At 39.2% G+C, this 23,362-nt stretch overlaps 1 protein-coding gene across 2 annotated transcripts in view; it reads left to right on the top strand.

The window, feature by feature from the left end:
* grik5 (glutamate receptor, ionotropic, kainate 5) overlaps positions 1-23,362 on the top strand; it is a 95,955-nt gene that overhangs the window by 41,599 nt on the left and 30,994 nt on the right. For both annotated transcript variants that reach the window (XM_030158749.1, XM_030158750.1), the window contains exons 4-7: positions 11,752-11,913; positions 14,800-14,964; positions 19,531-19,628; positions 19,989-20,154. In XM_030158749.1, coding sequence (XP_030014609.1) covers positions 11,802-11,913; positions 14,800-14,964; positions 19,531-19,628; positions 19,989-20,154 — 541 coding nt within the window. In that variant the 5' untranslated portion in view covers positions 11,752-11,801. The remainder of the gene's footprint in view (positions 1-11,751; positions 11,914-14,799; positions 14,965-19,530; positions 19,629-19,988; positions 20,155-23,362) is intronic.

Raw genomic sequence — 23,362 nt, forward strand, 5'->3', positions numbered from 1 at the left:
ATATATATATATATATATATATATATATATATATATGCATGCTTGATTTATATGATTCAAATATAAAGCACTTTCTTGCATACTGCTGCTCTGAACCAACATGTTTGTTTCTTTAATAGGATTTTAACCCTGGCATTCACATTTATACTTGACATTTTAAGAGTGCATGATCATTACTCTCCGAATGAGAACAGTGCTTTGCCCTACATATTCTGGTCTTTGTTGCTTTGCATACTTGCAACTGAATCCTTTTCAGATGTTGAACAGAGTCTGAGAAGTGCAGTCAGAGAGAATTTGTCTCTTGCCCGGGGCAGCTGAAAACAAACCAAATTTGAGCATGCTGCTTTCTGCACAGCAAATTAGTACAGACGAAAACACAAACCAGAAGCCCCACATGTAAACTTGAATCACAAAGTGCTTTCATAGCACTCAGTTGCCCCTTATTTTCATGCTTTTTCCCTCCTCCTCTATTTCAGCTTTTCTGATCTCCTCCCAGTCGCTCTCTATCAGTGCTGATAGTGTGATGCCTCGTCCTGATCTCAGATGACCAATTTTAGATGTAGTCGTGGGTGACAGAATTACACAACGATTTGAGTGGACACACAACATGCCCTAGTCATAGAGTACACACGCTGGAGTCAGGCACAGCTTGCACACTTGCTTCCAGTCACATAGCAGAAACACATTCTTTCTGCTTCTGTCTTTCATGACTACAGCACAGTCAATCACAAAAAACACTCCGAAACACACACTGCAGCAGCAGCAGCAGTGACAAAGCCCCGCCTCACATGACCAGTGCGCTCTGACTCCCCAATCTCTCATTTACCTGTTCCATCACCGGCTCCCTCTCCAGTCTCCTCTTACCGTCTCCCTCACATGCCTCCCCACTCCCTCCTTCTCTCATCCTCGACTCTGTTGCCACGGCAGCAAAACCTAAAAAATGAGAGAGAGAGAGAGAGAGAGAGAGAGAGAGAGAGCAAATGCCATCTGAGTCATTTAATCCACTACCTGTGTGTGCATGTGTGCATGATGGTGAATATGTTAGATATGTTTGTGTACAATCGTGTGTGTCTGATGTGTATGTGTGTGTGGGCGTCTAAGTGGGAGAACTGTGTGGAGTCGGTTCATCGGTTCATCACAGAGCTGTGGCAGTGCAAAGGCAAATGATCTACCCTTGTCTGCCACGCAGCATATATCAGTCTTGTTTCCGTTCTGTGATTCAAGTGTACTGTAAATATCCAGTTCCTTTAAAGTTGGATGTCTTTGAGTAATTCACAAACATCTATTTACTGTGAAGCCAGTGTGCCCTGATAAGTGTTTTCATGATGATGCAAAACTCTGTTACTGCTGGTTGTAATTTAGAGACTCAATTCCCAATCAGTATCAAACATGTGCTTTTGTGAAGTTTATGTTGGAGTCTGTTTTATGCTGTGAGCCACTGGTTTGTGACCTTTGTATGCTAAACCCAGTTGCTTAGAGGTATCCATAACAGCCTGTACACTGCTTTCTATGATTCTATATAAAGAATAATTTTTTTCTACAAAACACCTTGCTATAGAGTCTTTTGAGACTGTCTCTTCTGCTTCTCTGTCGTGGTAACATTCTGCAACACTTGCTACCTTTAGCTTAGAAATAATGTAGAATGCCAGCAAATGCCCCTGAACTGGACATAGGAACTATGACATCATCTATTGGTTTTTCAAGTCTCGAGTTTCCATTTTAGCTGTCACCATTTTTAATTGCAAGAAGTGACCCTATTTGGACAAACAGGGCGGAGTCAGAGGAGTCAGCAGTGACAGGTGAGCTCATGCTAACACACTAATGTAATGGCATGCTTAAATGGTAAACTTCATGAAACATTTGTCTAAAAAACATTTGATGGTCTTGTTTTTGTAATTTATTGCTAACAACTCCACAAGAGCTGTCAGTTATGAAAAAAAGTACATTTTAAACAGAAAAACTGAAGCTCAGAGAGTGCAACTCATGCCCTTAAATCTTGTTAACAGAGCATTAAGTTATATGAGGACCACTTAGAGGGTCTAAATAAAGTGAATGAGACCATAATAACTCCCAAAAGATGTTTTGACTTTTCATGTCTAGAGAAAAGTTTTATGTTTTGTTTTTTTTTATGGGGGGGGGGGGGGGGGGTAGTGTCTTTTTGTTCAACCTTTAAATATTCTATGTTAAACTGAATTACACAAAACTATCCTGTCTTACTATGAGGCCCTAATGTCATTCCACTACTTTAACTCAAATCAGTCCAAATATATTTGCATAGTCCAGTATGATGTATTATGTCTCAATTGGTTTACCAGACTTGGCTCCTGACTGAACCCAGACTCTCTAAGAAGAAAAGGAAAATAATATTCACAAACTGACACACACAGACACACACAAACCCTTTAGCAAATAAAAGGGGAAAAAAACTAAAAGAAACCCCAGGAGAGGCAATTCAAAAAGACATCCCTCCTCCTCGGATGGCTGGCTGTGCAGTAGAAGCTGGAGTTGGAAAAAGACAACTCTAAAAAAGAGCAAGAAAACTGCAACTATTTCAATTCAAAATGGAAAATGAACCCCATAGATTATGATTATTATAAGATAACAATGTTTGTAATAATGTATTTACCTACACTGTTATAAAAAACTGAGCAAGTCTCCGGCATGTCTAAGTGAAAACATCTCACATCAACTGTGACGTTGAGCTCATGGCTACAACTAATTAAAATTGACAGCAGTCTATTTTCACTCTGCTATTGTTCTCTTTGCTGCGCTGTGTGTGTAATGTCACTTTTATATTTAAAGGCTTTGTTCTGAATGCAAATTTTAGCTCTCCAAACATGCCAGAGGGCGAGTGAGTTCAAGGAGAGCTTCCTAATTGTGATTAAACTGCTTTGCTTACATAAGCCACAGCTGCAACAAGTGGGACCTGCGTCGACAGCTACAGTAGTGACAGTGAACAGCACATCTTTGTGAAGCAGCTCCTGGGGAAAACAGTGCACTGAGCTTCACCCCCCTGCACTGATCTGAACAGTGGGTGGTACATATGCATGCAGGAAGGACGGAGATGCAAAATCACTGCTGGCACGCTCAAACAAATAACACGCAGTCATGCATTGGGATGCAGATGTAGAAAAAACAAAGAGACAACACGCTTACGCATAAGCGGGCACACACATGCGGCTCCTTGAACCTTCCTAGAGAGTTGGTGTATGTGTGTGCAGCCAGTGCATGCTTGTGTATTTGCATGTGACATACTCGGATGTGACATTGTCACAGGAGCTTGGTGGTTCCCCAAGCAGGCGGTGTCACTGACTGAGGGCCTCTTTGTCAAGGAGAACACTGGGAAGAATTTATCCATGTCCAATGAACAGAGAGAAAGAGGGAGAGGAGGGTGAGGTGGTGGGCTGTAAGAGAGAAAGTGCACCGCTGAGATTGAAGAGACCTGTGTGAGCTAAGATAGGAGAGAGGTCAGTAAAGAGACAGGGGTATAGAGTGTTCCCGAAGAAGAGAGATGGAAGTAGATGGAGGCTGAGTGAGAAGAAATACTGGGGTGGGAGGGAGATGGGGATGGTGGTGGAGGGAGGTGAGGATGGAGGGAGAGAGAGAGAGAGAGAGAGAGAATGAGAGATCAAAGTGTTTGTAATACTGCTGAGAACGAACAAAGTGAAAACATATAGGAAGTGTGAGTAACAAATAGTCAACATGTTTCAGATCAGGCCACATATGGCATTCCTGTTCATTGTTAAACTAATTAAAATTGATGCACTTATTGATTTTTTTAAATTCATCGATTACTGAAATGCTTTCCCAATTGATTGATTAGTCTGAAACATGTCATTGTCTCTATATAATGTTCCTTGAACTTTCAGCGGTCAAAGGTGACACCAATACTCATACTGTTTGTTTTTCTGAGCGTATACAAAATGAAGGTGGAAAGAGTTAATTTTATGCATTTTGTTTTTATTTAATCATCTAATCATTTGCAACCCAGTCACCAGATTAAAAGGTTGTAGTTTCTGATATTGTCACCTGTTTTTAACTAAACAAATAGTTTGGATCTTTCCATCAGAAAATACAGTAATTGAAATGTTTCAGCTGCAGCAAGTTCTTCTACCCTATCACTGTATAACTCAATCACACATTCAAGATTCTTCATTGTCATTCAACATGTAACATGAAGGATCCACAGGATCAATAGTGAAGCAGACTTTTAAAAAGAACCACACATTTAAATAGAAAAACACACAATTTTCAAGATACAAAAACAGCAAAAGCAAAGCACAGATAGTAATAATAGAAAAATGAACATAGTGGAAAAGGAGAAATGACTGGATACACTGAAACATCCATTTGATAGAGAGCATAAAGATTTGACTGTTTCAGTGGAAAAAAGAGGTGGATGAAATGATTATCCATCATGCCTAGTGCCTACAGTACAAGCCTGTGGGGTCAGTGTTATGATCGGGGGTTGAAGTCAGCTGACTGGATATACTGAACGAACAGGTTTCAACATCAGTGGATTTTTTTCCAGGATACCAATGCCAAGATTCATCATATGGTGAAAGAGTGGTTCAGGAGCATGAGATGTCATTTTCACACATGGATTGGACAGAGTCCAGACCTGAACCTCATTATTTTTGGGCTGAGCTGACTTACCACAGAGGTCTGATCAGATCCAGACTAAACATTTATATAACCCTGGACAGAAATAAATGTTGTGACATTTATTGCGACATTATATAATCCTTGCATAGTATAAATAATGCCACTGTGAATGTGTTACATACGGTGTCATTCGTTTTACTTCATACAAAGCAAGAACAAATCCTGGACTTGTACTCTGTACCATACTGGAGTGTATTATTTACTGCAGATATTAATGTTTTTGGCTCTGCTTTATTATACAGTTTAGTTTGCATTTAAAGTAATTTTAAGATATGCAGCGTTTGCTTTTTCATATTCCATATGGCTATATTAATGTAACCTTTTACCTAACGTGAACATTGTGTTCTCAATCACAAAATGTAATTTAAAATATATGTACCAAGTTCCTTGTAGAGCAGCAACATATGAATAAATCATATTTGTTCAGTATAAACCTCACCTTGATGTTTGTAATGCTTGAAAAACAAACGGTGAAAAGCCTGTAACACAGAATTGCAATAAGGTGAGGAAAAAGAATATAGTGAGACGAAAGGACTGGATGGTACAGATGTAATGGAGAGGAGGACGAAGGTAAGAGAAAAGAAAAGGCAGAGCGACTAAAGAGGTACATGTAGAGCCAGAACAAGAGAATGGGTGCAAAGTGAAACTGCTGAGTCAATGTGACTTGAAACATGTGCTGGTGCTTTGATATTAGATGCAGACACAAAGAATCAATTGCTTAATCCGACAAAAAGCTAAGAAGGGAAAGCAAGAGGTCCTTTTGTCTTTTCCCACTCCCACTGACACTCCTTGTAGTTGAATTACTTCGATACATGCACACTTATCCAAACTGTCTTGGGGTTAAATAGTCTGACCATGCTTATTCAAGGACAGCAGCCCAGCTGTCTCCAGCAGGCCCTCTCCAGTCAACAATGACTATTAATTATGAGAAGAAAAGGCAAAATAATGTTTCTGCCTCATAATGGCTGGCGGTACAGTCTTCTTACATCCATAGCCACTGAAGCCGTTCCACTTGCAAATTCAATTACGGGAATGATTCATCCTTCCATTATGATAACTGTCAGATTTTCTTGTGTCATACAATAAGGCAGAAGGGGAAAAACAAATGATTCGCCAGGCCCCCCACCAACACCCCTCTCCTCTCTGCACCCCCTCCAAGCTGCTTTTCTCCATCTGACTTCCTCCTCTCTTTCTCTGCATCCCTCTCTTCTTTCGCTCGCCCCTGCTATCGCTCATCCTGTGCCTTAGTCTCCGTTCATCCTTGCCTCATCTGCCTGGGGGTACGAGGCGAGATAGCATTCCCTCATTTTCTGATTTCCTCTCCCCCCACTCCTCAACCCCCTCCCTCATCTACCTCCTTCCATCACACTCTGGCCCTCCCTTGTTTCCCTCCATCCCTCCTTTGCCTACCACGGCCCCCCTGCTTTCTCTCATGCTCCCTCGAGATAATTAAGATCTCTGATTTTACGGTTTTCTCTTTCATAATAGGCACTGCAGACACTATAAGCAAGCCGGCAAGACTCCAACACGCACACAAACAAAGCAGCAAAAATGCACAAATATGCATGTACATCATATACACACTAAGATGAATGCATGCACCAAACAGCTAAATCTCCAACTGGGCTGAATGTCCCCTCTCTCACTCTATTCTCTCTCCTTATTTCTATCTTATATACTCTCTCCAGTACATACACACACAGCAAGTCAGGATATTTATGTGTTTTTGCTTTTGTGTATTTCTCTGTGGTGCCAGCATGTGGGGTGACTTACAGCAGGGTGTAGAATGAAAGCGAGTGAGGGGGGCTCGAAGCAGTGTTTTCAGTCCTGCTCAGACTAGTCTGGCTCCGTTTGGCCCTCTCGTTGCTCCAGCTCCCTGCAGACTGACACCCGACTGCTACAGCGACTCAGCCATGTACTACTACAGCAACAGAAGCCGTACAGCAGCCAGACACGCAGTCCTCTCAGATTAAACACAGCAATAGGCTCTCACTGTTTGCTCCCTCTTTCTCTCTGGCTGTGTTTCACTGACTCCGTCTACTACACTCTGTCACATCATACTAGCTTTTTCAGTCCCCTGCAGATAGATTTACTGCGATCCCAAGCTTAAGTAAAATTATCCTTATTTCTGCTGCAGTTAGACTTGTAAACCTCATTTCAATAATGTGATACTTTATAAAGTCACTGAATGTTCTGCATGTCAAGTCTTTTTTCTGCAAAGCACCAAGGTAAAAAAGTACAAATGACGATAACAAATAACCAGTTGTAGAAGAAACAATCAGATCCTTAACCCATAAAGACCCAAATATACAGCAGCGACCAAAATCATCTACTGATCTAAAATGTTTCAGAACTGTTGATCCACTAATCCTATCAATACATTTGAATAATGGGTGTGAATTGACCCATTTGGATGTTCAGAGGCTTTGTAGTTACTGTGGAAACACCGTCATCTTCTACAACATTGATTCACCAGTAAAACCCATGGAGTTGCATCAGTAACAGTGGATGGAAACACTTGTTTTATGTTCATTTAATGATGTGTTTTGACCAAAAAAGTTTTTATTCATTTGTCTTTGTTTTTGATGTAATAACTGTCACTTTTAATCTGAGCTTTTATGAACATCTACATGATCAGACCATTAAATATTGGAAAATACCCGATTTTTATTGGAAAAATGCTAAAAACAGAGGATTATTTTATGATAAATGGTGACAAATCACTTCAGAATGGCTAAATATAGAGAAAAAAATCATTTGGGAACTACCACAAAAGTAACACTGGGTCTTTATAGATTAAGTAAACATTCTAGTACCATATTATGAAAACACTCAACTACAAGTAAAGTTCTGCCTTCAAAACATTAATTAAGTAGAAGTGTATAAATACCAGCAAAACATACCTAACATATTAAGTAAAAACAGTCTTTGGCCGTAAAATGGTCCCCATCTTTGGATTATTGTTATGACTATGATTATCACAATTATCAGGATGATGATGGTGATTATTATTGAATGACAAATATAAAGTTCTCATTAATAATGTTTTTGTTTGATCCCTTTTTTGTTCAAATTCCTTCTATCATGGATTAATTAGACTGCATATTGATCTCATAACTACCATACTTGAATTCTTTTATCCTTGGCACTGTGAAATGGAGGAATGCTTTTTCAGAATATAATTGTTCTCATCTATTTAAATTAATTAGTTTTTTTTGTATTTTATTTTATTCATGTTACCTTGGAGAAGAAGGTGCACTACTTAGATTAGGTGTATTACATAATTGTGATTATGCTGACCCCACAGTCTACAGTCGGGGAAAATATTATTAGACCATCAAAAGTCATCAAAAACAATGGTTATGCAATCAAGTACTTACTCCTGTGTGTATCATGTGACTAAAACAGACAGCAGTACAATGCCATAGCTATTGATGTAAGAACTTAAGTGATTTTAGTTATGATCAAGAAAGCATGGAAAATGGGTAGATATCAGCTCTTAAATTAAACTCTTATGAGCTGTTTTTGTTGTTGTCATTATATTTGTCCAAACAAATGTACCTTTAGTTGTACCAGGCATTAAAACAAACAAGAAATTGAAGAAAACATGGGTGGTCTAATAATTTTTGTGTAACTGTATGTGTCCGAATGCGAATGTAGCAATGTGTAGCACTGTTGTCCAAGACAACTTTCCCATGCGGGACAATAAAGTTTATCCTAATCCTGACCCTGATGTATGTAGGTGCAGTGCCTGACCGAAGCAAGTCAAGTGTACAGGATTAGAGCACTGACATAATTTTTATCACAGTCACCAGTTGCTACAAAGCTCCATAAAACTGCATTATGCTAATCACCAGCATTTGTCAAATGTGAACAGCTCAGGCATTAAGCACAAATTATTTACAAATAATAAAAAGGCCATCTAATCATGACATAGAGGAAAACCAGTGGTGGAAGAAGTATTCAGATTTTTTACTTAAGTAATAATAAAACAGTAAAAATACTCTCACAAAAAGTAGATAAATGATGAAAACTAAAAGTAGTCTTTGTGAGTGTTACTAAACTAACTACACTATTATACATTGTTTATAGATTCATATTCCTGCTGCATTGATTTGTATGGTGCATTTTACTGCTGCAAGTGTAAATCTGAGCTCATTTGTACTACTCTATATACTCTATATGTAAAACCATCATGTTTATGGCATCACTGTCCTGTGAGACTCATGTACCTGTAAAAAGTTAAATTTCATAAGCTGAAAAAAACAGCTATTTTAGAAAAAACTTATGTTAGTTGTGTTAACAGCCCGTATGCTTTACATATAAACTAAAGGTTGGTGAAGTAGAAGTATGATGTAGCATAAAAATTTAGTACTTAAGTAAGGTACAAGGGTCATAAATTTATACTTAAATGCTGTGCTTGATTAAAAGTACTGTTACATTCCACTTCTGAATGTAGCCTATGAAGATGAATAAAACTGATTTTTGAAGTAGGCGCATACAGTTGTGTCCAGCTTTTGTTATATCCAAGGAGCTGAGGCATTGCAGAAAATAGTGGATACAGAGATAAGCATGGGAATTTTATGTTGAAAGTACAAATCACTCTTAAGTAAATATACTTAGTTACTTTCCAACACTGCTATTCTATCTTTCTGTCTCTATCCAGCTCTGCTCTGTCTTTCTGCTGAAAGACTTTCCAATCTCTTTTCTCACTGTATTCAATTTTGTTCTTTATCCCCTCATCGTCTCCTGCCCGTTCCCTCTGCTGCTTTTTTTGCACTCATTCTTCTCATTTCTATCACAGTTTTCCATCTCCTCCTTCCCTCTCCTCGGCTCCTTCTCCTTCGAGTGTAGATGCTGTAATCTTCTCTGTCTAATGCTGTCAATAGCTCTCAATAACAATGAAATAGCACCAGTTCCATCCCATCATTGATGAAGGCAAAGCCTCAGTTAGGATCTTATTCATCATCATGGCAATCTGCTTCTTGGTAATAGCCAATCAGATGGCTCCTGTGAAATGCTGCACTCCCATGATAGGCTCCCAATTGTTTTGATTGACTGCACCTGAGGGCCCGCCACTTCAGCTGGCCTCGATCAATACGCCATCACACTCACACAAGGTAAGCGCATGCCTGTTCAAGCCCTGGAATAAACACACGTTTGCAACCTCAGGCTCGTGCGTCACATACACACTTTGGTGGATAGTAAATTGAGAAAGAGACCAGCAATGTGGGAAGCAAACAGAATACGGTAGTAACATCCAGCAAAATGGACAACAATGCAACATAATACACAGCTGTGTGGCAGCAGTGTGCTGTAGTGGTCCCACTGTGTGGTCACAAAAATCAGCTGTTCTGCAACCGTCCAGTGGCATACACACAAACATGACAACAAGACATAAATATATTAGTTTTTGATGCACGAGTTTCAATGCAGTGGTCTGAATATGAACATCTATAATTTACTGGAAACAGTGAATCAAAAAAATGACTCCCACTGCATGCCTGTTATTCTATGTTGTGTCGCACATACAGATGGCCCGCCTCTGTTTGCTTTGAGCTGCATTACCAATAATGAGAGCAACACCATCTGCACAGTGTGGTGCATGCTGTTAGTATTACAGACATGTTCACACACACACACACACATCCACGCAAGCATGTACACACACACACACATACACACACACACACACACACACATCCACGCAAGCATGTACACACACACACACACATATACACACACACATCCGCGCAAGCATGTACACACACACGCACACACACACACACACACACACACACACACACATATACATTTGCCCACCCTTTGACACAACAAACCTGGGAATGAGAGGCGCGTCAAGTCAGAGGAAAAGAAAGACAGGTCCGCAATTGCAAATAGAGAAGGACAAAAAGAAGAAAAGAGGAAGTAGGGCTGGTTTATGAGCCACAAGGAGCGTTTCAAAGCTTAGGGTGTCCATTTTTTTCCCTTGATGTGCTTTAACTTCAAAGACAAACAAGTGCTAGAAAGGTGAGAAGAGTGAAAAAAGGTAACATTAAGATCTCAAAGAAAAAAGGCTTAAAAAAAGGAACTGGGAGGGACGTTGGTTCGACATGGTGACCGACAGTCCTCATGATCCGCATACCTTTCTTTGATGTATGCGCAAGAAAATGCAAAATCACACCACAGCAACTTATATCAACCCCTGCATGCACTTGTCAGGGTCAAAGGTCAGTCTTCTATCACCTTCGCATCTCCCTGTTTAGAGTAGCTAGGGTCAATAGAAAGTCACAAACTGACTCCTTTAGCTGTCAGACCTGTCTAGAGCTCAGACTCATGAACCAGTCGATTGAAACATTCTCAGGTCATCAACCCCCCCCCCACCTCCACCCGTCTCTCCACTCTGCTGTATGTCTGTCACAAAATTCTCCTTTCTTCTTGCCTCATCCCTTCCTTCATCCCTCTTTCCTTTCCCATTGCCTTGTCATGTTGTCAGTCAGAGCAAGGCTTTGTCACTGTGGTGAGTGCTGCTTAGCATCAGTGGAGCTCGATTCTTTGTGTGTCTGTTTAGAGTTAGAGGTACGATGTGTGGACGAAAAACATGTGATTTATTTGGTATTTTGAAGCAGTTTTCTTTGTACTTCTGTGTATTGCTTCCATTATATGGCAGTGTATCGGTGTGTTTGTTTATACATGTGTGTGTGTGCAGTGTAGATGTGTTTGACTGAATGTGCTGCTGTGTTGGTCTTTGAATTGCCTCTGTAGATCTGTTCAAGGCTGAATCCTGTCACTTCTAAATGGCAGACTTTCCACTGGAGACATGAATAAAGGAGAGAGTAGTGTATTTTATTTGAAGGCAGGCAGGCTGTATGCATGGGACTTGGCCAACTGTGTGATATGACAGTAAACATCATAGCTCAGTATGAACAGTTACGCCAAGTGCTGTCAAATTACAGGTTCCCCTGCTACATGGAAATAAACTGAAGATAAGCGGCTGAATGACAATCTAAAGAGGGACATCTTGTGCCAAGAGAATGAGTATGTGCAGTGGTATTGAACTTGTCCTCTTCTCCTCTGCTCCTGCAGGTGGTGGTACAGGCAGCCAGCAGACCATTCTCCATGAGGAGCAGTAGAAGATGCCGGCTCTGCCAGCACTGCTGCTGTCAATACACTTCCTCTCCTTCCTGCTAGTCACCATGGCGCCACGCTCCCTCAGTCAGGCCCCTCTGCTCTCCTCAGTCCGCATGGGTGAGTGCTCGGGCATCTCCTCATCTAAAGCGTCAGAATTGACACTTTGATGGTGTGTTTTCAGCGTACTTTTGTGTCTCAAAGTGCGTTTTACCACAGTGGACAGTAAAACACTAAATGAAGACACATTTAGGTTCAGGTTCAGGTAAAGTACAGGGTGGGGAAGCAAAATTTACAATGACCATTTAGTTGTTTTTTCTCAGCAGGCATTATGTCAATTGTTTTGAAACCAAACATATATTGATGTCATAATCATACCTAACACTATTATCCATACCTTTTCAGAAACTTTTGCCCATATGAGTAATCAGGAAAGCAAACGTCAAAGAGTGTGTGATTTGCTGAATGCACTCGTCACACCAAAGGAGATTTCAAAAATAGTTGGAGTGTCCATAAAGACTGTTTCTAATGTAAAGAAGAGAATGACTATGAGCAAAACTATTACGAGAAAGTCTGGAAGATACTATTAAAGAGGAATGGGAGAAGTTGTCACCCGAATATTTGAGGAACACCTACGCAAGTTTCAGGAAGCGTGTGAAGGCAGTTATTGAGAAAGAAGGAGGACACAGAATAAAAACATTTTCTATTATGTAAATTTTCTTGTGGCAAATAAATTCTCATGACTTTCAATAAACTATTTGGTCATACACTGTCTTTCAATCCCTGCCTCAAAATATTGTACATTTTGCTTCCCCACCCTGTAGGTTTGCAAATCATAGCATCAACAAATCACATAAATACAGGCAATAAAAGTAAAATGCTCCAATCCAAAAACAAGTAACTAAAAATACTATCAAAAAATATCATACAAGATAAAGGTTAAGAGGATAAAACTTGTTAAATAAGATTGGAATTAAATAGCAACAAAAATATTAAAACATACATGCTCCAAAGGGACTTGTGCAGTTGTGTTTATAAATTCTACAGCTTGTTTACCAGTGTGATTACAGCTGGAACAAAGCTGTTCTTATAGCCTTTAGTTTTACAAACTGGGACTAGAAATCGCCATCCAAAGAGAGAAGCATTTATTTAATGATAGATTGATGCCAAATATAGTTTCAGTTCACTGTTTAAAATTATTTGTTGACCCACAACTTAACTGTTGAGAAGAGTTTACTTTGTTGAACTCATTCAGCGTCTTGAGATGATTTATCTGGGCCAAGATGAATCATTAGATCATTCTCATAGAGTGTAATTTACAGTTTTTTCTGTATCTTTGTGGTAAAAATAAAATTAGCATTATAAAGTGTTTGTCTGAAAGGCCTGATTGAAATGACTCAAGTATACAGATGAGACAAAATAACAAACATCTTATAAACTTAAAGACTTTAGTGGTGACGCAGATAAAATGCTCCACAGTTGTGCAGCAGTTTATTATGTCAGTTATTAGCATTTATCAGCACATATCAGTATACAGTATACCGATACAGTGTAAAAGGATGGAAGTATGATACACAAAATGTACTTACTTTGAAAAATAAAAATGGTAAGCCATGCAGTTAAATGATTCCTGTCAGTGTTTTACTATCATCTATGATGCATTGGATTCATGTAAATGCTTCATTAATGTATAGGTTGAATTTTACTGATGTTTAAGCTTGATCTCTGTTAAATATTGTGGGTAGTTTAATCCTCAGCAATGCACCATATGTTTGTTTTTCTGTCCTGTGAGAACCACGTGTCTCTCAAAAGCAAAGTTTTCATGAACTCAGAAAAACAGCGTAGTTTTCAGTTTTGTGATGATGCACTTGCAAAATTAATTCAAGTTTTTTGAGTTTCAGTTTAACCCATAAAGACCCAAACATAGAGCAGCGACCAAAATCATCTACTGATCTAAAATGTTTAATGACCGTTGGTCCACTAATCCTATCAATACATTTAAATAATTGGTGTAAAGTTTATCATCTTTTCATAGTCATCAGATATGACCCATTTGGATGTTCAGAGGTGCCGTAGTTACCGTGGAAACACCCTCATCTTCTACAACATTGATTCACCAGTAAAACCCATGGAGTTGGATCGATGACAGTGGATGGAGACACTTGTTTTATGCTCATTTAATGATATATTTTGATGAAAATGTTTCGGTTTTTTTTTTCAGTTTTCTCAGTTTTTGATGTAATGACTGTCACTTTTAATCTGAGCTTTTATGAACATCTACATGATCAGACTATTAAATATTGGAAAATACCCTATTTTTACTGGAAAAATGCTAAATACAGAGGATTATTTTATGATAAATGGTAACAAATCGCTTAAGAAAGGCTAAATATAGAGGAAAAAATAATTTGGGAACTACCACAAAAGAAGCACTAGGTCTTTATGGGTTAAGGATGATCATTTTAACTCCACCCATAAAGGAAACACTTGGTTCTTCTGTACATTTGAACACATCTGGAGATTTGATTTATTTTGATTTATGGTGCTGAAAACTGTAATCTGAAAAATAACTAAAGCTGCTGTTTTGTAAAAAGTAACTGTAAAAGGTAGCAATGTATTAATAACCATTAAGTATATAGGAACATTAACTGTAACTTCTCAAGGAAACATGTAGCTCACATTTCACCCACTCTTGTTAATGTTTTTGCAGTCTTCACTCTAAATTCCTGTGTTTTTTCTCTGGGTACAGCATAAAAACATCAGACTACTTTGTTTCTTCCTCAGTCAGTGTTTGTGATCCCTCTTCCCAAACACCTTTCCACCCACATGAGTGCAGAAATCACTGTTAAACAGTCTTTCACCTCCCACACCTCCTCTTTCCTTTCGCTTCCTCCTCACCTGTTCTTCCCTTCTGCATGCCCTGCATCTTCATACTCGTGTCCCTCACCCTGCCCCCTCCCATCTCCATCCTCTGCTTCACCTACCTCTGTCTCTCTCCGTCTCCAGCGGCAATCCTGGATGACCAGTCTGTGTGTGGGCGAGGGGAGCGGCTGGCGCTGGCCCTGGCCAGGGAGAACATCAATAGCGTGATGGAGGGTCCTGCCCGAGCCCGAGTGGAGGTGGACATCTACGAGCTACAAAAAGACTCCCAATATGACACTACTGACACCAGTGAGTGCCGCCTGTGTACCCAAAAAACAGCCTGTGAATTTATTTAACACCTGGTTAAGGAAAGTGAAGTTCAATAAAAACATCCAAATTCAGTGTCTTATTAGTGCAGGTAATGTCACCGTGATATTGAACATACATGTGTTGCAGCAGTGTAGGAAAAGATACTTAGTAAATGAATAGGCTGCAGATAACCCTGTTAAAAATGTAATACATAATGCAACTTACATTTACTTACTTTGATTACGTTTCTACAAATGTTTTGGGAAAAGAAGGTAAAACGTATTAAAAATTTGTCAGGCAGTGTTAACGTCACAGCAACCTTGAATATAGGTACCTTGTCTTGTGACCTGTGTAGTAGGTACAGATAAGTAGGTTATTTTAATGAATTGGAGCCAAACTATACCAAACTGTTTTAGTGATGATAGCTGATTAAAGGACTTGCTTTTAATAGAACAAGCCGTTTTACTCCTCCAGTAGGCCTGATGGTCTTGAGACCCTTGAATTTGTCTTGAGTTTGAAGTTTTGATTTGGGTGCTTCTTTGAAACTGGGTTTGTTTTGGTATCTGGTACTTTGCCAGCTTTTTTGACCCAATAATAAAAGAGAAATTTAAACATATTTCCCCCCAGGATGTACCTAATGATGACCTCAGATAAATGCCAAAAAAATTATACTCTTTAGCTGAGCCGTCCCAAAATTAATGAATTTTTACAAAAATATTGGGGCCAAAAATAGGACCAAATTTGGGACAGGAAAAGCTACCTAGGTGTCAGTGCATTTGATTTAGAAAACATTGCTTGAAATGGTCTTATTTATTTATTATTTATTTATTAATGTTCTCATTTATTTACTTTTATTTAACCTGGAAAACCTCATTGAGACTGAAAATCTCTTTTTCAAGAGTGTCCTGGCCAAGACGGGCAGCAGTACAATAAATAGTTTCAAACAGACACAAGTTTTCATACATAAAAATGAAAACAAGTTTTCAATACATCAAAACACAAAATCAAGTCAAACCTTCCAAAGTCAACTTTGCTAAAAGTGCCCACAAGGTGAAGATAAACTGCTATAAAGACGCTATGTTAAATTTGATGATCCTAGTGGTTTTTCTGATCCAGACATGAAGGTTTTTCATGAATAGGCAGTCTCATTCCAGGTTTTGTGTGTAACCCATCGTGACTACTGGCGTTACATACAGAACCTGCCCATTTAACCACAAATAAATCATGAATGATTTTGTATCAGCAGTAATTTTTGTGAAACACCCTGCCTTGCATAATTAGTTCGATTCCCAAAATGTACCTGTGAGAGAATAAAAAGATATTCCAAAAAATAGTAGCACATACTTTTTGTGTCCTTTTTACTGTTACATGCAGGTTTTTATATGAAAATATCAAAATACTGCAAAAATGTGTTTTATCTGAAAAATAGTTTCTCTTTTATCGCAGTAAATATTTATTTTTAAAATAGACCCAACTTCCAAACGTGCTTCATAAGTTTACATCTAGTTTGAAGTCCTGTTTTTAGGTACCAGTTTCATGGAAACACCCATTTAGTAAGTCATACAAGACTCAGATTCAGAATACTTAGTTAATAGCAAGACGAAATTGTTGTGCGTTACAGTTACCCCATGCAAGTGTATGAAAAAGTAGCAGGAAAGAAATGATCAATATTACAAAAATATATAGACACAAAGCTCTAAATATATATACACTTAAAAACACATATTAAAACAGTATCAATGCACAGTCAGAGCAGCAATTTGTACAATCTGTGCTAGATAGATATTATCAATATGATAAGTAAAAGAAATATAAATAAATAAAAGTGCAGGACTCAGGTTGCTTAGGGCAGTAGTTTCCAAAATTTCTCAGCTCATGACCCAAAAGAAGAATGTTTTGTGTCCTCATGAGCTAAGCTTTCCAAAATATGTCATAACTGGTCATAGATCTGCATTATCATTGACTCTTCCACTGTCAAAAATAATATTTTATGTCATTTTTTTTAGACTTTCATGTTGTTTTTTGTCTTATATTTTATGTCACTTTCGTCTTGTTATATTATTTCAGTCCTGTGTCTATTATTTTATTGTCACTGTTTTTACTCTTTCTTTATATATCTTTGTCATGCCCATTTTATTTTTTATTTTCATCTTGTTAATGTAATTTTTACCTTGTTTTGCCTTTTACATGTAACACCTCTCTTGTGGCTTTGTGGAAGTTAACATGTATAGACTCTACTACCAAACACTTTTCTTCAGTATTAATTTGGAAAATTAATGCATGTATTACATTATTGATTTAAATTTAACTTTGTAATAAAAACAGCTTCACAGCCTATTATGGATCCTGACCCAAAGTTTGAGCAACACAGGCTTATAACAGTGAGCCCTGAATTGGCTGTCAAATGAGATGTAGTGCAAATTAAAACAAGAATCCGATTTTAGCACATGTGTATAGATGTAGAGCTTCTGAAATCATCCCATCCTTGATAGTGTTTCACTAAAGTGTTTTCTTAAACACTTTATTTTGTCCAGAAATACACCAAAAGAAGGTCGCCCTACATAGAAAGACTGAAGACTCAGACTCAAAGCAACAAAATAAAATGCATAAGGATTGTCCTTTATAATCACCAACATTTTCAGCTCAGTAATTGTAATTAATTACAATTACATTCATTCAGTGAAATCTACTGATTATGGTGGTGTTATTGTGAAACACTTTTTAGATAATTACATTTTCTTAAAAGCTGTTCCTTTATGAGCAAAAGCCTCTGAAGATGACAGGAGTGAAGAAACAGCACCACTTGACTGTGACTGGAAACCAGTAAGTGCTTGTGCTGATTAGTTTACACGTCATTGGAGACCATTAATGGGCCACTAAGCCTGTCTCATTAAAAACAGTGGACTGGTGCCCTCCAGTAACAGCTGGCACTGTGTGCTGCGCAGACCATGTCAAAGACAAATAATCAATACTAATACAGCTCAGTAGTACAGGCCAGTTAAAACGTGGATCATGGCACAGAGGCTGCCCTGGTAAACTGGTAATGATGGACAGAGTTAAAACGGTATGTTAGGAGTCTGTAAAGACAGAAAAAGTGCTGCTGAATCCAGCCGCTGAGAAAACAGAGATTCCCTGGTCTTATTCTAATAGGTCACTGACCCTGCCACAAGCTACTGGCAAAATGTCTATGTGCACTTGAGAAGGGTTGTGTACATGGGTGTGTGTTTGAGTTGTGGATTTGTGTGTCTGTGTGTGCCTGTCCTTGACCGATGGGCAGGAGACTCTGACAGGCTTGTTTGCTCGCAGCATTTTTCGGTCTCTGGATCAGAGAGCTCATCATCTTACAGCTACTGCTGTTTCAATGCATGCGTGCACTCCCCGATCGCTTGTGCACGTGCACACACACTCAAATCATGCCCACACACACATTTACAGCATATTTCCCACTACAGACATGAATGCACAGTTGCACACATAGACATACTGTAGCCGTACACACAAGGACAGTGGCTGGGACTGAGGAAGACTAATTGGGATGAATTAAAATCCCGTCCAAATATTCAAGCCGAAGTGGAGCTTAATGATTATTAAAATAAGGCAGTCCAGTTACCAAACCTTTATCTCCTGTGATTGAGAGAATCATTTCACACGTGGATCGGCAGAAAACACGATCATTAACAAAGAACTGACTTGAAAGACACAGCACAGTAGAAAAACATCTTTTAAGTTTTTTTTAATATGCTAAAGGCTTTGGCCCCTTAGTATTGATAAGTAGATGCTACATTTTAAGCATTTCCTAGTGTTTTCTAATTGTCTTTGTCAGGTGGATGTGTGAGTCTGCTATGGGTATTGATCAGTAACAGTAACTGCACTCTGCTCATGTAGTCTTTTATAAGAGAGACAGTGGAAAAAAGGCTGCTCTTTTCCCATTTATTGTCAATCACACATACATGTGCTACAAGTAACATATTTTCCATCACTTTAAAGTCTTTAAAAGTGATTGTTTCAGTGCATATGGGAGCTTAGAAATGCTGCATACATGAAATTACTATGTTAATATTGTGAATAGTTAATGAGGTGTAAGAGACAAAAATGTAAAACTGTTCGTCCTACATTGGCGTTCTCCTTCAGAACTGAGTTATTATGCAAACTGGAATTTAAAACTTGTGTTAATTGAAGGGAACACCAATCTGTTGGCATTGTTCTGATGCCAGAGATATAATTATAGCAGAATGTGTAAAAAAATCCATTAATATTCTTGACTGTCTAAACAAGTAAATAATAGCAGTAGGCAACCCGTGGGCTGCCCTGCTGTAGTCCTTGGAGTGTTTATCGCAAAATAAATCAGTTCATAATGAGACAGATTTCTCCTCTACAATGGAATCAGTGGTTTAAGTGAAATCTTAATGTATCCTGTGAGTTGTGCAGCATTATAAAATTTCGACACTTCTCCCAGACTGCAGCCCCTACTGTATGCCACCTCTGTACTTGCATCAACATAAAGTAGAGGAAAGGTGTGTGTGTACATGTCTACATTCAGTGTTTATTCCCCTTTTTCCCTTTCAGTGTGTCAGATTCTACCCAAAGGCGTCGTTTCTGTGATAGGTCCCGCCTCCAGCCCCGCCTCTGGCTCTACTGTCAGTCATATATGTGGAGAGAAGGAGGTGAGTGTGTAAAAAGAAAACACATAGACTCACAAGTGTGTACAAATGACTGCACATAAACATACATGTATGTACTGCTCTGTCTGAATTACCGTTTGTATCTGTGGTTCCTTGCCTGTTGAATTTCTTCTCCTATAATTAATCATCATCCTCTCTTCTAGTGTTTTCTGCTTTTTCCCTGTAGTCTTTTATCCTCAGGTCTCTGTGTTCTCTGCCTCAGCCATTTTTCTTATCTCTTTTTTCACACTGTAGCCTCTCTAATGGATCTTATTTAGTTTTTCCTGTTGTGTACATCTGAGAGGGAGGTAATCATTCCACTTTCTCCTTCTCCTCTTCTTTGTCTCCTTTCCCACTCCACAGATCCCTCATGTAAAGATCGGTCCGGAGGAAACTCCCCGCCTGCCCTACCTGCGCTTTGCCTCTGTTACTCTGTACCCCAGCAACGAGGACCTGAGCCTGGCCATAGGAGCGATCTTGCGCTCATTCAGTTACCCATCAGCCAGCCTCGTCTGTGCCAAGGCTGAGTGTGAGTACACACACAGCCTGTTGTATTTTCAGACAGTACATTATGTATGATTACATAGAATGCATCAGTTGTGTCCTTGCAAACACCTACTGTGCATGTGTATGTGCAGATGCCTCTGTGGGCGTGTTGGCACACTCACACTGCTTGGGCGGATATGACTATTTTGCGCTGTTGGACACTCATTTTGACAGTCTGGTCATAAAGTTCTGTCTATTGTCAAAGTTCAGTACATAGCTCACGCTGCAGCCATCCTATTACTCATGCTCTAGCACACTGTCTCTTATCCACCTCAGAGAGTTGTTAGGCCAAACCAATTTAATAAATATTCGTATTTGAAATGCTTTCCTGTAGTAGAAGAACTTAGGGGATATTTGGCTTAACTTGCCAGGCATTCAGAGCGCTTTAACTTCACAGGGGATTCAGGGCTTAGTCACTAGCCTTCTTTATTTTCATTTTGAAAGAGTGCATTATTGATTTATTATGCACTCCCCTATCAAGACTCAAAGGATTTAAAAAGCTTGGTCAAATGATGGCTACACTCTTCATACAGAGTCCTAAATAAATGACAAAATACACTATACTACACTGAATAGTCAAATCCTAATTATTCCATTGAATACTGTACTGGCTATGTGTGTTGCCTGCACACACTCGTCAAACAGAAATATACAAGAACTGAAGCACGATTATATTAAGAATAAGTGAGACCACTGACGTGTGTGAGCACTTCTCATGGCAGTGTGAAAAGGGTAGATTCTGACACACAAAAAGCTGTGACATTATGAAAAATTGATTAAATCATTGAAATGCTTTCATTATCTTCCCAGCAGTTAGCGAGCTTTCCCGTTGTTTCCTGAAAGTAAGCGCAACTCCTTGTGGACTTGTCATTTTCATTGAACTGGAAGAGCTTTGAAATGGCATCAGACATCTTTTGCAGTTTTGATCATCAGTTGAATGTGGGAGATAAGAGCCTCGTCCTTCACAAGGCTTTTTCTCATAAAAATTAGAGGCAACAGATATCCTGATACTTCCCATCCGGGCCAAAAAATGCAGTTTTACTGGTGGAGCGAGTGAGGGGTGTGTGTGTGTAATATATTTGGCTTGAAGGTGATCTTTACAAGGTTATCGCACTCACAGACTCTGACCCACTTGGCTGCGCTATCTATCGCCATGGAGCTGGTTGCCATGGCTGCAGAATAGGTGCTAACTGCCACTCAACAGGCTTGTTCCACACTCGGAACGGCTGTGTGGGTGTGTGTGTGGCACGTTATGTGTGTGTGCTTGATATTTTTTCATGTGTACTTGGTTCACTTTGTCCTTACATGTGCGTGTGTTTGAGGGCTGGTTTATGCATGCAGGTTTGTGTGAGTGTATAATCTTAGTTCCTGGGTGTACTGTATGTGTCAGGGGGTTTAGGGGGTTCTTGATTGATTTTTGTGTGTGCGGCTCTACTGTGCTGCTGCAGAGGTTCAACATCAGACAATGTTTACCACCAGTCCACTTGTTTTATTCATCTTGTTTACCCCAGTGTAGCGTGGTGTGTTCAAATGAAGTACACTTTCTCTCTTTTGTGTCAGTGGAGGCGAGCAGTGTGCAAAGTCACACGCTCTGTGTGCATCCTAATTAAGAAACATATTTCCAGACTGGTCATTTTTGCAACAACATGTCTGAGGCAACTGTCTAATTCATTTTCCCTGTTTATGAATTGCAAGTAGCAGCCTTTAGATATTCTGTTAGATGAGAATGAGTCAGATTTTGGGTCATTTCCGACTTATCCTTTTCTTGCCATGCCTGGGTCACAACGTGCTATCTGAGGCTAATTCCATTATGCAGTTTTCATGAGATGGATGAGGTTAAGGACAGAGAGAGGGAGAGATGAGCAGAAAAAGGAGGAGACAGCGGCAGGGTAAAAAGGAGATGGATAAAGACAGCGAGGTAACATCACCACCAGAGCGCAAGGCTAAGGCGAGGGAGATAGAGAGGTTAGGGCTTATGTGTTAAAGAGAATACGTGGAAGAAGAAGAGTGAGTCAGGGGAGGAGAGGAAGCTGTAAAGTGCATTGATTTTTCCCCTCCTTCCTCAAACTAATTAAAGTTTTGGCCTGGTTCAGTGATTACCCCACTGCTTACAGAGGCTTTCTCCTGCTGAAGGGCTCTGTGCACTACCTCCTCCTGTCCTCCCTCCCCTCCATCCCCCAGATGCCTGCCCCCAACACTTATTTACATAGCTAGGGGTGCTTTACTATGGAATTACAATTAGGGAGCAGCAGGGTAGACTTTCTAGTAAAGCCTTATTCCATGCACGATGTCAAGTGAGTCTTGACTGCCATTGGTTATACTCATTTTCAAGAGGAATTCTATTGGAGTGGGCAAATTGTCTCAAGTACTGTATTTCAATCTGTCTGCTCACGCAGCTCTGCTCCGCTCTCTGTCCATCTTACAGTTAGATTATTGGGAAATCCTTAAATATACATTTCTGAAGTTTCATTTTACATTTTTTAAGCCTTTGAACACATTATATTACTCTCAGTACATATAATCACAAAGAACAAAGAAATCATTGAAAGACTAGATGTTGGACACACATGCATTTACTATTCTACTGAAGGAAAATGTCACTGTTTATGTCTGTTTAGGCATGATTTAGTTGAATATGTAAACCATACTTGGGAATGGTGTAATGTTAGACAAAGATAATTTGTACAAATGCTCTGGTGAATCAGACTCATTGGCACTGAATCGCAGCTCTTTAATTTTAGAATGTGGCGTGCACTTGTCGGGTGTTTGCTGTCTCACAGTGCATTCGAAAGCAATGGCAGTGAAACCGCTTATCTAGTGTACAGCTAGGGACTAAAAAAACATCTAATGAATGTATATCTAACTCATGTTTTATGTGTACACTTTCCTTCCTCAAGGTGTCTGTATGAGAAGTGGAAAAAATGAACTGAGAGGAAATCTGTTTGGGTGTAAATGAATGTGACCTACGCTGTAACATACACTGATGGTTCCTTCTGCAAAATGAAAACAGTTTTGTAAATGTGTAGCGTTGTAGTCTTTAATTAAAATGACTCATTTCTTTTTTGTGTAAATATACTTACATTGACGTAGACTTGTCGGTTCAGTTTTGTGGGGCAAAAAAAATTGACAAATTAGAAAATAGTCAGTGGAAAATCAACAGAAAATCTTGGACATGAATATACTAAAATAAT

This window comes from Sphaeramia orbicularis, chromosome 16 (assembly GCF_902148855.1).
Source record: "Sphaeramia orbicularis chromosome 16, fSphaOr1.1, whole genome shotgun sequence".
In the NCBI taxonomy this organism is placed as follows: Eukaryota; Metazoa; Chordata; class Actinopteri; order Kurtiformes; family Apogonidae; genus Sphaeramia; species Sphaeramia orbicularis.